The 12,699-nt window shown below is 31.6% G+C and overlaps 1 protein-coding gene across 4 annotated transcripts in view; it reads left to right on the top strand.

The window, feature by feature from the left end:
- The window catches only part of LOC108903722 (MDS1 and EVI1 complex locus protein EVI1-like), a 314,040-nt gene that overhangs the window by 238,598 nt on the left and 62,743 nt on the right, over positions 1 to 12,699 (top strand). For all 4 annotated transcript variants that reach the window (XM_018706006.1, XM_018706005.1, XM_018706008.1 and 1 more), the window contains exon 3: positions 12,518 to 12,646. In XM_018706006.1, the coding sequence (XP_018561522.1) occupies positions 12,518 to 12,646 (129 nt within the window). The remainder of the gene's footprint in view (positions 1 to 12,517; positions 12,647 to 12,699) is intronic.

The raw sequence follows: 12,699 nt of genomic DNA, 5'->3' as shown, positions 1-12,699 counted from the left end.
TTTTATCCACGACTATTGTATAATGTACCCATTATACGTCTGTTTGCTCGACCTTAATAATACCCATTAATCACGGCAGTGATTAATGAGTCATTAATCACTACTGTCAGATGCTTCCTTAATTTAGCTATAATATTATATTGTTCTGCTACAAACAATCCGTTTTTAAAATTTTATCGTGTAAACCACTAAATATTTTCAATTCAGTGCTGTACATTTAAAAAAAAAATTAAAAAAGTGAATTTTCCTAGACCGGATTCGAACCCGGGACCCGCGGTTGGAAGGGAAAGAGCATCTACACTGAGCCATCAGCGACTTCATTTGTGCGAGTCGTATATCTGTTTCTTAACATACCATGTTTTTCGAAACATTTCAAAAAAAACTTCGACAAAAATATTTAGTAGTCGTGGATAAAGTATAGTATTCTACTCCCGTATAATGGCTATTATCCACTCGGTGATTTAGGCCACTCGCCTGCGGCTCGTGGCCGTAAACTTCACCTCGTGAATAATACCCATCATTATACGCTCGTTGAATAATATACTATTATAAGCTTCTTTTGCCGAATCTACACGTGATCTTATAAAATTTGTGACATTAAAGCTGCCCACTCTGTGATATGTAGATATTAAAATCTGTATCATGTTTGCCATTTAAATTTTAAACGTTTTATAACAAAACGGTAGACAAAGTTAACTTTTTAAATAGAGATCATATGTTGTTTTATCCCTTTAAAACTATGAACCTTAGCATGGAATAAAAACTGAATCGTTGCATTAATAATCCGATTTCCGATGTCAGGGAAGTAATAAATAGTGGGGTAAGACACGAAGCAGAACGTCTTGACGTGAACGCTCAGGGGAAGTGATAATTGATAATACGGCGTAAGCCTACTTAGATTCAATTTTTATGTAGTTGTTCGGCTTGGTTGGTTTCCCGTTATTCCCGCTAAAATCAATACGCGGACTCACAGCGGCTCCGCGGCTTTCCCTGCTAGAAAAAGACAAAATGCGGTACGTGTCGGACGATCTACGAGTCGATATACTCCGGCACTTTCCAATAATCGTAGCTTTCTAGCGGTATTTTAAGGATTTTTCGATCGGCGAGTACGGAATGTTTAATCGGCCGTTTTAATGAGGTTTCCATTCAGGTATACGTCTTCTGTTTTATTAGTTTACGTAAATGTTAAAAGAACAACGGGGAAAATTAGAAAAATTCGTTCTTCCGTTGGTTTTCTGTGAGGAAAAAAGTTGGAAAATGTGCAAAAAATGAATTGAAAGAAGCTCGAAATAAAAATGATTGAAAAAATACTTATTAAATTACACACCCCACAAAAAATGTTCTGTACTAGATATAAGTACATAGATCTTATGTATTTTTTGATGACTAATCCGAATTCGTAGCCCAAAAACCGGTTTACCACAGCATTTTTTAGTAAAACGCTTTAATTTCTCGTAAAATAAGGTGAAATACTAAGGTTAAGGTAAAGCTTTATAACGAAAAACAACAATTAATAGATACTTTGACAACATTTTAAAATGATATCTTGAGCATTGGAAAGAGACTTATGCAAATTAAATTCAACAACCACCTCTACAAGGGCGTTAATTCCACACCTAAAATCAAATAACGAATGTTAGTGTAAAATAATCTGAAAAACCATAGCCTTGTATTTTAAACTACCAAATAATAAATGTAGGTTGAGATAACATACCGAAAAAATATAATTTATCCCTCAAAGGCTTGGAAATGGCTTACAGACCAGGGTCCCACTTACCCCTTTAAATCACACATTTTTGCTTGAATTTTGTTACCGCCGGTTTTTGGGGTCGCTGATTACGAACCCAAAAATTCCTGATTAACTGATTAAAAGATAGTGGATCCAATATGGCGGATGTAAAAAATCGAAGAGGCAAAAAATACATAAGATGTATGATGTAGGTCCTACTCATATCTCTGGTACAGAACTTTTTTTTGTGGCGTTGTGTTATTTTTCCAGATATATCGGGTGATTTAGTTTAGTATTTGCGGTACCGTATCTCTTTTATTTTAACAAATAGCTATAATAAACCATATATATTTTTAAATCACCCCTCAAACTCTATCAAATGACATTATTAGTTCGTCTCCATGGTAACATATGTCAAAACTGCTATAGTCAACTGTTTTTGTTTTGTTTTTTGGTATTTGTTTGTTTTGTTTGTATATAATTTTTTATCAATTCTGGAAGATATTTTTTTTCTGCGTTCAGCTTGTATAAGGAAGTCCATAGTTTCATTAGAAATATTGCTAGAAAAACAGCAAAGAAGTTGAACCCTACTATCTTTATTCTGAAAAATGATAGCTAGCTGCGGAAACAACTGAATTTCTGAATAACGGTTTGTTAAAATAATTAACATTTTGTACCTACATATTCTATCTATGTAGGTATAATTAATTATAACATGAATACTTACAGTAACCAAGAAAAACTAGATATGATTTTAATTTTTGGAGTGTGCCGAAAGAATGCTAAAGCTGCCAGGCGTTTATACCAACATCGTTTTCCGCAGAGACAACTTTTATCAGATAAAATTTTCAGAAAGTTAGCCAGGAATTTGGCGGCAGATGGAAGTTTTCAAAAGAAAAGAAGAGTTTTTAAACTCAAAATGGCAAGAGATGAATACCATTCGATAAACATGTTGGCCTGCTAGATTTCCGGATCTTACTCCTATAGATTTCTTTGTTTGACCTTACCTAACAGAAAAAGTTTCCTCTTCGCCTTTAAATGATATTGACGACCTTAAGAGAATAAGAGTAGAATGTCGAAGATAGAATGGAGAAACACTAGAATGTGTTTGTAGAGAGGGAGTAATAAACAGTACTGTTTAAATTGTTATATTATTATTGTGTTAAAAATATACCTAACAACTTGTTTGCGCAGCGGACTATTATTTTTCAGAATAAAGCTACTAAAAGTAAGTTTCATCTTTGTTGTTGTTTTCCTAGCAATATTTCTAATGAAAGTATAGACTTTCTTATACAGCTGAACGCAGAAAAAAATGTCTTCCAGAGTTGATAAAAAATATATGGTGTGCCATTTGAACAAAAACAATTGACTATAGTAATTTTGACATATGCTACCAAGGAGACGATCTAATAATGTCATTGGATAGAGCATGGAGACTATACAAGGAGCCCGAACTCCATGTAAACAAAAATCTTACAAAAATAAGAGGGCGCTAGTGTTCCATATGTCCCGTATGTAGAGAGGGGAGATAAAAAGCGGCAGTTTGAATTATAAATCAATCATGTCATTTTTGTAATGTGTTAAAAATTTTAAAATAAATAATGTAAGCTACTTTGAATTATATAAATCATGAAAATATGTCATTCCGGACTGTAATTAAACTAAATAGATAATAAAAAATATTAGCTTTATGAGAAGAATTTGGTGTTCGTAGAAAGAAACTAGTTTTCAAGGAATTTATGACGTGATCTTGTTAATATTAACCTATAAGTAAGGTTTATGTTTTTGATAATTACTTTGTTAAAGATTTTAGTTTAATGTTAGTAAAAGTCACATTTTATACAGGAAGTTGCCTTTAAAAAAATAGTAATTCTTGTATTATTAATATGGAATTTTTACTTGTGGTAATAAAAAATAGAATATAAAAAAACTCGGTGTTTTAAATAAACTTTTTAAAATATTACAGATGTCCGATTTTGAGTCCAGTGATTCAGATGACTTATTAGACGCATTGTCCAGCTTGAGTGATGATGAAATAGATTTATTCTAAGAAACAGAAAGAGTAAAAAATAAGAACTACTTTGAAATTACTGTACCTGAATATAGTGGCCAAGTTTTTTTAACATTTCCGTGTTAGCATATGGGAAGTAGCTAACAGAATTGAAGAAAAATTTGCCATTTCTAATTATTTCACCCATGATTCTGGTAAATTTTGCATTGCCTTAAGCTCTACAACAACCAGAAAAGTTACATACTTGCTAAGTAACTTGTCTCCATAAATTATAGAATGGCCGAGATAATGAGGCAGTTGTAATCGAACAATATTTTGCCCAATATGAATTTCCAGAGCAGGTTATAGGAATAATTGATGGGAAAGGAATTCATATAAGATAGAGTATATCACAATCCATATTTTTTTTGAATAACCAATAATATACTATATTATAGTGTAACTGAAAACTGACTATGGAAAGTCGATAAATTATGGTTGGACAATTTCTAAGCTGATTGCCATGTTGTCGGTTTAGACTTCTCAATGCTTCGAGAGTCATATCGCTCTCTTCTCAAAATGTCAAGAAGCTTAAAACAACATAACCAATTGATACCAAAATTTTAACAAAATATAGGTACTCCATTATAAAGGTCACAAAAACTAGGTAATCTAAATATTTTATAACTGTTTAAAATCGATTAGTTTTCTGGGTATATATTTTAAAATTGCTGTAAAATTTAATTCTACTTTCGTAAAATTGTTGATTTAATTCGAACGTAACATGGTTCCATGACTTATTTCAAGGTAGAGTATAGACCAAAATTAATAAGGTATTATAAAGAAATATTTTAGCAATGTTCTATATTTTTGTTACATATTTTGTAAAAATAAAATGTTTATCTACCAAAGATTTCAATGTTTTATTAATTGAATCAAAAAAACGAAATTATTTGTGCCTAATTAAAATAAAATAAATATTTATTCATAACAAACAAGTAACAAAGTAAATATATATTACAAATAAAACAACTTAAAAATAAGTAATACGTGTCAGTCTATCTTCTTAAAATTTCATTTTGTTCATGAAGCAATTGATTTCCATGTTTAAATATTTAGTAAAAGTAGTCAATTACCAATACAGATCGATCAGCATCAATTACTACACGTATCCTCTCTTTAAATTTTATATGATATCTGAATTTCAATCAGTTTTTTACTAACAGGAAAGAAACAGCAACTAATTGGAAATGATTTATTCAATTCAGTAATGATAATAGCGATGTCACCAGCAAGAATTATATGAAAGATACGAATTTAATTATTTATGCACGTAATATAAATTACAAGAATATGTAGAAATAAATAAAGTATACTTTGTTGCTATTGTCAATATTATGTGAACATATTCATAGTTGCTTTGTCGAGACCTCATAACACGTCAACAGAACTTTTCTTTTATTAGATTATACAGGACAGGATGCTCACTTTCTAGTAAAATCTCATCGTAACTTAATTGCTCTTGATTTACTTGCTGTTTTTGTTGTTGTTGTTGTTGTAACTGTTGCTCTTGTTGTAGCTGCTGCACCTGTTGTTGCTGGTGTAGCGGATGCTCTTGCTGTTGATGCTGCTGCAAAATATATAAACAATGCATCATTCAATTATACAATATTTTCACTTATGAAATCTTTCTATTTAAAAATTTCTCTACCGTATTAAGAATCAAAGAAGCTGCTTCCAACTTCCGAACTATTCGACCTTTTACCATAATATTAACCCACTATTCGGTCAAGTTGTAATATAGAACAGCTGGACATCATTAGATTGAAAATGCAAATCACAAACGTACTATTTTATTTTAAATCTGTTGACAGTCATTCTCTATTACCATATTTAAATTATTTTCGAAACTTTCTATTTACCATTTATAAAAACAAATTGTAATACTTATTGACTTGATTTCTAGTTTTTAGGTTTAGTATACCTCCCCGCTCCCCAATATATCTACTAAACTCGATATAAATAAAATAAGATTGGTTATTTGCTTATTTCACTCGTATTTATGAAGCTACATTCATTTGGGTCATATGGAACACTAGCGCCACCCCAACTTCTGCCATTTCTTGGACAAATTTTGTCAATTTTTCCGTATGAGTTCGTGCTCCTTATCTAGTCTCCATGGGATAGAGTTTGAGCGGCGATTTAAATACTTGGGTTTGTTATAGGTATTTGTTAAAATAAAAGAGATACGGGGCCGAATACCAAACCGAATCACTCAGTATTTCGCTGTATGAAAATAACATATTTTAATAAAATTTGTACGTTACAGAGAAAAAAGAAATTACATTAAAAATAGTTGGTTTTCATTGCTACTGTAATTTTCTCATCGATTGTAATTTTACAAATAATTCATATAGTTCGATAGTAAACTTGTTTTGCAATGTAACTTTATATCTTGCTATTGTAATTTTACATTGTAATTATAATACAATATAATACAAACGGTACTTTTACGATATAGTCAGCTTCAAAATTGCAAAATAAATGTATTGTCAATTGTATAATAACCGTATAATAATATTTTTTGTATATTCTGTTTTTTTTTGGAAACTCCATAACTGTAAAATATAATAACACCTAATTTTTCCGAAAAATTTGTACCTTTGATGGTGGCCATTTTCACAATTTTCTCTTATCGTGTTCAAGTAAATAATAAATAGTATATTAACTAAAACTACTTAAATCTATAAATTGTTTATATTTAAAGATATAATACATTCTATATTTGCAATATTTTCCCAGAAAACAAAAGGAATGTAAGAATTTAAGTATTAATCTCCAAAAATAATAAACTTAAATTCGAGAGAAGTGTTAAATTTCTTGGAATTCACTTTCATAGATGAATATCTTTACTGGATTCACATCATTGTGAAATTATAGTATTTAAAATATCTACTTTGGCATACTAATTTCAAGAAACTTGATAAAATCAGAAAAAATGCTAATACAAAATGGGATACCTCAAGGCTCAGTATTAGACACACTGATGTACATTATCTATACAAATGATTTATCGCTAATAATAAATGAACATGTACAGTATGCTGAGGATCCTAATCTGATCGTATTTAAAACACTATAAATAGTACTATAGATTCATTGGAACGTTATTTCGCTTCATTAAACTTAAAATTGAATAGACTAGGTCCAGATCATAAAATTTTCAGAATTTTCAGATTTTTTAAAATTACCACTCATAAATGCACCAACGTTGATAGGTAATTTATTATTTCTGGGAATATGGATCTATTCACGTACGGACTGGAAATTTGTAGTTGAAAATAATTCATTATTTAAAACCGACATACTCTACAATGAACAAAGATATGCTGACACCGACTTTATCTGATCAATAGTAGGTACTAGTAAAAGTTCAAAAACAAAATGGAAAATATTTTTAATAGAAAGAGCCTGAATATCAATGATAATTAGATGTCGGAAATTTTATTGCGGCTGCAATGTGGTACAGGGTTGGCTGTAGGCCGCTTTCTCTTTTATGTAATTTTATTCAAACAAAAAGTAACACAATCGTCATTATATAATGACATGTACATGTGTGCCTCTGATCTGAAGTTTCACATCGATCAATTTATTCGATAGCGGCACCCTAATGCCTGCCCTGTCGCCTGGCGTGCTGAGGGACGTAGGCCGTGAAGCTTTGATTGCTCGAGTATATGGCAAGTGTTTTTACAGCATTCAGTAGCATTGCGTATTGTGGGCATGGAGCACACGGCTTGACCACGGACTACTGTTTATTTATTTGATTGTCGCCACAGTTTCCGATATCTAATGATAACCAATTAAATTTCATTTAATGTGTGTTTTTACCATCAATTAACATTATTTTATTGCGTGTTTATGCTGGTTTTACTTTGTAGTGTTGTTTATACTTATTGTATTTAATATTCTATTAGTATAATTTTTTATTTTTTAGTGTTAATCATTTTATTTTATTTTATTTATTTTTTTATTAGCTTACATAAGTCAATGGTATCCTTTTTACCAAACTAGTAGTTTTTTATTCTCACAACAGGAAAATGATTGAATAAATAAATAAATAAATAAATAAATAAATAAATAAATAAATGAATAAATGATTAAATGAGTAAATGAATAATTGAATAAATGAATAAATGCATAAATGCATAAATTAATAAATTAATAATTGAATAAATGAATAAGTGAATAAATGAATAAATGAACAAATGCATAAATGAATAAATAAATAAATAAATAAATAAGTAAATCAAAAATCGCCTTTATGCAGCAAAGCTAATGCAATTTTTACAATGTTTTCATCATATATAGATATGTAAAAATCTGTTATAAATTTACACAGTCCTTTCTGAGTGTGTAATAAATCAGTCCCAAAACGCCTGTTTCCCAACTTAAGATTCAATTAACCCGCTATCGGGGCCTTAATGTTAATTACAAGCCGCAGTACGCTTCCTCCAGTGATATCCTCGCAATTTATCAATATAACGCCCGAATACAATGTTACATCGTCAGGATCCAACAGATGAACCCTATACAATGGCCTGTAGGGTCGATTTTTGCAGCCGTGTCACCAATTAAACTTGGGTCATGTTAAGGGTGAAACAAGGGCGTGCGACGTTGTGGGGTGCGCTCTAATTGTCGGAAGCAACCGCCCTCGACCCCTAATGGCTTGATCCTTAATCCTGTCATTATACATCCTACGAGGACATGAAAGAAAAGGCGACGAAGGAATCAGCCCATTACTGGATCTCCGCCTCGCGCTGCGTTGCGTGGTTAGTACATATTTAGTCTATTTCAGCACTATTATGTGCGAAAGACTTGGACGGTGGAAAGAGCGGTGGAGAAAACTGGGCCTGGGGCACTTTGCTGGGGTGGAGAGGGTAGGTTTACGGTTTTAACAATATATTTTGGGTTATTTAACACTGTTTAATTATATTTTTTTTATAATTTAAGACTTCTAGAAAAATCCACCTTTTATTAACTCTTCATACGACACTATAAAAAAAATTCACTCACTTTCACTCAATTTTACTCAATAATGTATCAGTCACGTCGCTATGGTACGACATGAAAAAAAGAGTAGTTGGAATTTATTGCTTTTCAAAAAAATAGTAAACGGACTTGAAAAGATCTTGACTCTCTCAATATTCGATCTTGTAAAAATTTTATTTTGCCACCTCAGATGGCGTACCCTGAAATTAATGACTTTTTTGCTTAATATTTGCGGAATATCTCTAAAAATAATGATCACCAAATTAATTTTTATGACAATAATAAATGTGATATTAGTCTATCTTTCAAATTTGCTTTGGCTACTGTTGATGAGATTTATACCATTCTTAATAGTATCAAAACGGATGCATTTGGTGTTGATAATATATCTTCCACTAGTCCATTTATTGATCCTTATGTTACTCATATAATTAATTGCTGTATTGAGAAACAATACTTTCCTTGTTTGTGGAAAAAAGCAATACCTATACCCAAAAAAAATAATCCAAAAGCGTTCTCTGATCTTAGAATAATTAGTATATTACCTGCGCTTTCCAAAATTTTTGAAAGATTGTTATTTAATCAAAGAGCGACCGAAAAAAAGCCTAATTTTTCGCCCCTTTGTGAGACCTCGTAAATTTACTCCAAATGTGTGCCAAAAGATAGTCTATGATGAGACTTGAATCGTCTATAAGTTTTAGCTTGAGGCTACATTTCGTTTTCGAGTTTCGGTTGATTAAAGTTGTCATTTTTACATGGATTGCTGGATCGAGGTTACACCGCTAAAAAAAAATCGCTTGTACTTCACATGTGGCATATGTATTCCGAAGTACTTTTTCGCGCTGAGCACGAATTTGCTATTAGAATTGCTTCATCACCCTTCGGTCTTCATGAAATGACTGAAAAGCTTCAGAAATATGAAGAATTTCGAAGATTCCAAGATTAATTCTTTGACTTCCAAATGACCTGTAGTCATAGAGATTAACGAATCTTTGATTTTAAATCAATGATTTCGTCAACCTTTCTGGGAAAGGTTTCTGAAGACCTTTCCCAGAATCTGAAGTCATAGAGATTAACGAACCTTTGATTTTAAATCCTATAACAATCCATATAAAAATGACAACTTTAATCAACCGTAACTTGAAAACAAAATGCAGCCTCAAGCTAAAACTTATAGAGGATTCAAGTCTCATCATAGACTATCTTTTGGCACACATTTGGAGTAAATTTATGAGGTCTCACAAAGGGGCGAAAATTTCGGTCGCTCTTTATGACTATTTTGTAAATAATAGTTTCTTACCTTAATCGTAATGTGGCTTCAGGAAAGGGTATAGTACTTCAACTGCTCTAATTACCGTCACTGGTGATTTAATAAAAGCAAAGGACAGGGGACGAGTTAGTGCTTTAGTTTTATTGGACTTCTCTAAAGCCTTTGACGCAATTAATCCTAATAGTCCAGGAAAATTAGACGAAAATAGGGCCGAACCTCGGAATTGCATAAAGAAGGTTCGATTTTGATGGGACAAAGTGCGTTCTCTTCGTAATTGCATGTACATCAAAGTCTACAACTTCTCATGCGGCGCTAATTTGTTTATTTATAAATAATCAGTTATAATTAACAAATAATCGTATTTCGGATATTACATGGCGTGGAAACGGCCAATCTTGATGCGGTAAAGCTCATTCTTCTTATTATTAGTTGTACTTTAACTGTAAAGGACCCCCACCGATCTTCATTTGTTTATCGGTTTTTATTTGATTGTCATAAACAAATTAGACGTGATATCTGCAGTCGGGAGTAGGACTAGCCGATTTGGACGGGATGAACGTGGTTTTATATAGAATGTTCAAGACCCTAATGCAGGAAGTGAATTCTCAAAAAGCTGAAGACCATATAGAACATGAATAATTATGAATAAATGTTATCCACTTCTCTTTGATTAAAAATTATCCATTCTAAGTCTTAGTTACAGATTTCACGTGTAATTTTTTTATAATGATTAATTAGTAAAAAGAAACAAATGAAGATCATTCGGACCTTAACGGTTTTGGAATATCCCGGATGATGATCAAAGTGACTTATTCCATAAAAACCAGACTTCTCGTCCAGCTCACAGATAACAGCCCGAATTTGTATATACTAATTCATTGAAGATCAATGAACAAATGAAAATCAGACTGCCTTTAGTGGCCCTTAGTGGTTCTGGATCACCTTGTAATCCAAGTACGAACAGAGCGTCGATTACCGCGTGAAAATCCCCCCCCCCCAGTCCGATTGGCTAATTTGTTCTTAATGATCGAATAAAAATCAATAAACAAATGAAGATCGGTGGGAGTCTCCCAAAGTAAGGTACAACTAATCAGAAGAAGAATGGGCTCTACTGCATCAAAATTGGCCTTTTCCAACCCACGTAATATCCTTAATACGCTAATTTGTTATTAATAATTGTTAATAATTGATTATTAATAAATAAATAAATTAGCGCCGCATGAGACGTTGTAGACTTTGACCTACATGCAATTACGAAGAGAACGCACTTTGTCTCATCAAAATCGAACCTTCTTTATCCAATTCCGAGGTGAAATGCTAATTTTCCTGGACTATAAGGTTCTTTTTTCTAAACTTGAGTACTATGGGTTTGATGAAGCGACTTTTGATCTTATTAATTCTTATTTACATGGAAGATCTCAACAGTTATGTGTTAATAACACTTTATCTAATAGTTTAGAAATACTTTCTGGTGTACCCCAGGGGTCAATTTTGAGTCCCTTACTTTTTATAATTTATACTGCTTTCATTTTAGAATCATTTCAACAATGTAAAGTACAAGCTTATGCTGATGATACTCAACTATATTATCATTTTGATATTAATGTTCTGGATAAAGCGTGCAATATTGTCAGCTCTGAGTTACAAACTGTAAGGCAATAATGTGATGTAATTTAAAATTAAATTCTAGCAAATCAAAAATAATTTTTTTTGGTACTAAGAAAAATGTACAAATATTAAGACTCAACTTTAATATTATAATTGATGGTATTCCAATTCCTATTACTGACAGTGCAAAAAATCTGGGAGTGACTCTTGACAGTCACTTACTGTTTAATCAGCATGTGAAAACATTACTGCAAAAATCTTATTCTTCGCTTAGATTAATAATAATTTATAGTAGTCCTCATATTCTTTATAAAAGATTTAAAATTATGTCATGTGAGTCCTTTGTTCTTTCCTATTTTAATAACTGTGATTATGTCTATGGTCCATGCCTTAAAGTAATCATTTTTTAATACCTAACGACTTGCCACAATAATACGAACTAACATTTTTGGAAGCTCTGACTTCATTAATAGCTCGACAGGCACTTTTTATAATTATTTGCAAATTCGCAAATTCATCGTGTGAATTTTTTATATATTTAATTGTATTATCCAAATATGACTTAAAACATATTCATATTTTTACGTGGTCTAGTTTAGTGACCTAACTGAAAACTGTATTTTAATATCAAACCATTTTCAAGAAAGTGTGTAAAATAAATATACATAACTAAAATAATAAAACTTAATCAGTGTGTACTTCAAAAATCAAGCGCTGTTTTTATTTTTATAGCAGAGAAACATTGCGATGGTTTGAACACCTTGTACAGGGCTAAGAAAAAAAATTCTATATGAATTCTTTTATTAATTATACGAAATATGGAGTGATAATATTATTTCTTATTAGCAGTTTGTAAGATTTTTTATTTCAGGTTGTTGCGGGCTCAGGCGTAAGAGGATGGCTGGATGGTTCTTCGGAGCACCAAAATTGGCTGAAACTTATTCAGAGCACCCCAAACAAGAACCAGGCTAACGTACGACATTTCCTACAGAACGGACAGGTCAGTGATAATTCTTTTCTGTATGGAAGAATACTAATAACAAATATATATAT

The sequence above is a fragment of the Anoplophora glabripennis genome, unplaced genomic scaffold, assembly GCF_000390285.2.
Source record: "Anoplophora glabripennis isolate ALB-LARVAE unplaced genomic scaffold, Agla_2.0 scaffold63, whole genome shotgun sequence".
In the NCBI taxonomy this organism is placed as follows: Eukaryota; Metazoa; Arthropoda; class Insecta; order Coleoptera; family Cerambycidae; genus Anoplophora; species Anoplophora glabripennis.
The sequence above is the reverse complement of the archived record's forward strand: the minus strand, read 5'-3'. Positions and strand labels throughout refer to the sequence as shown.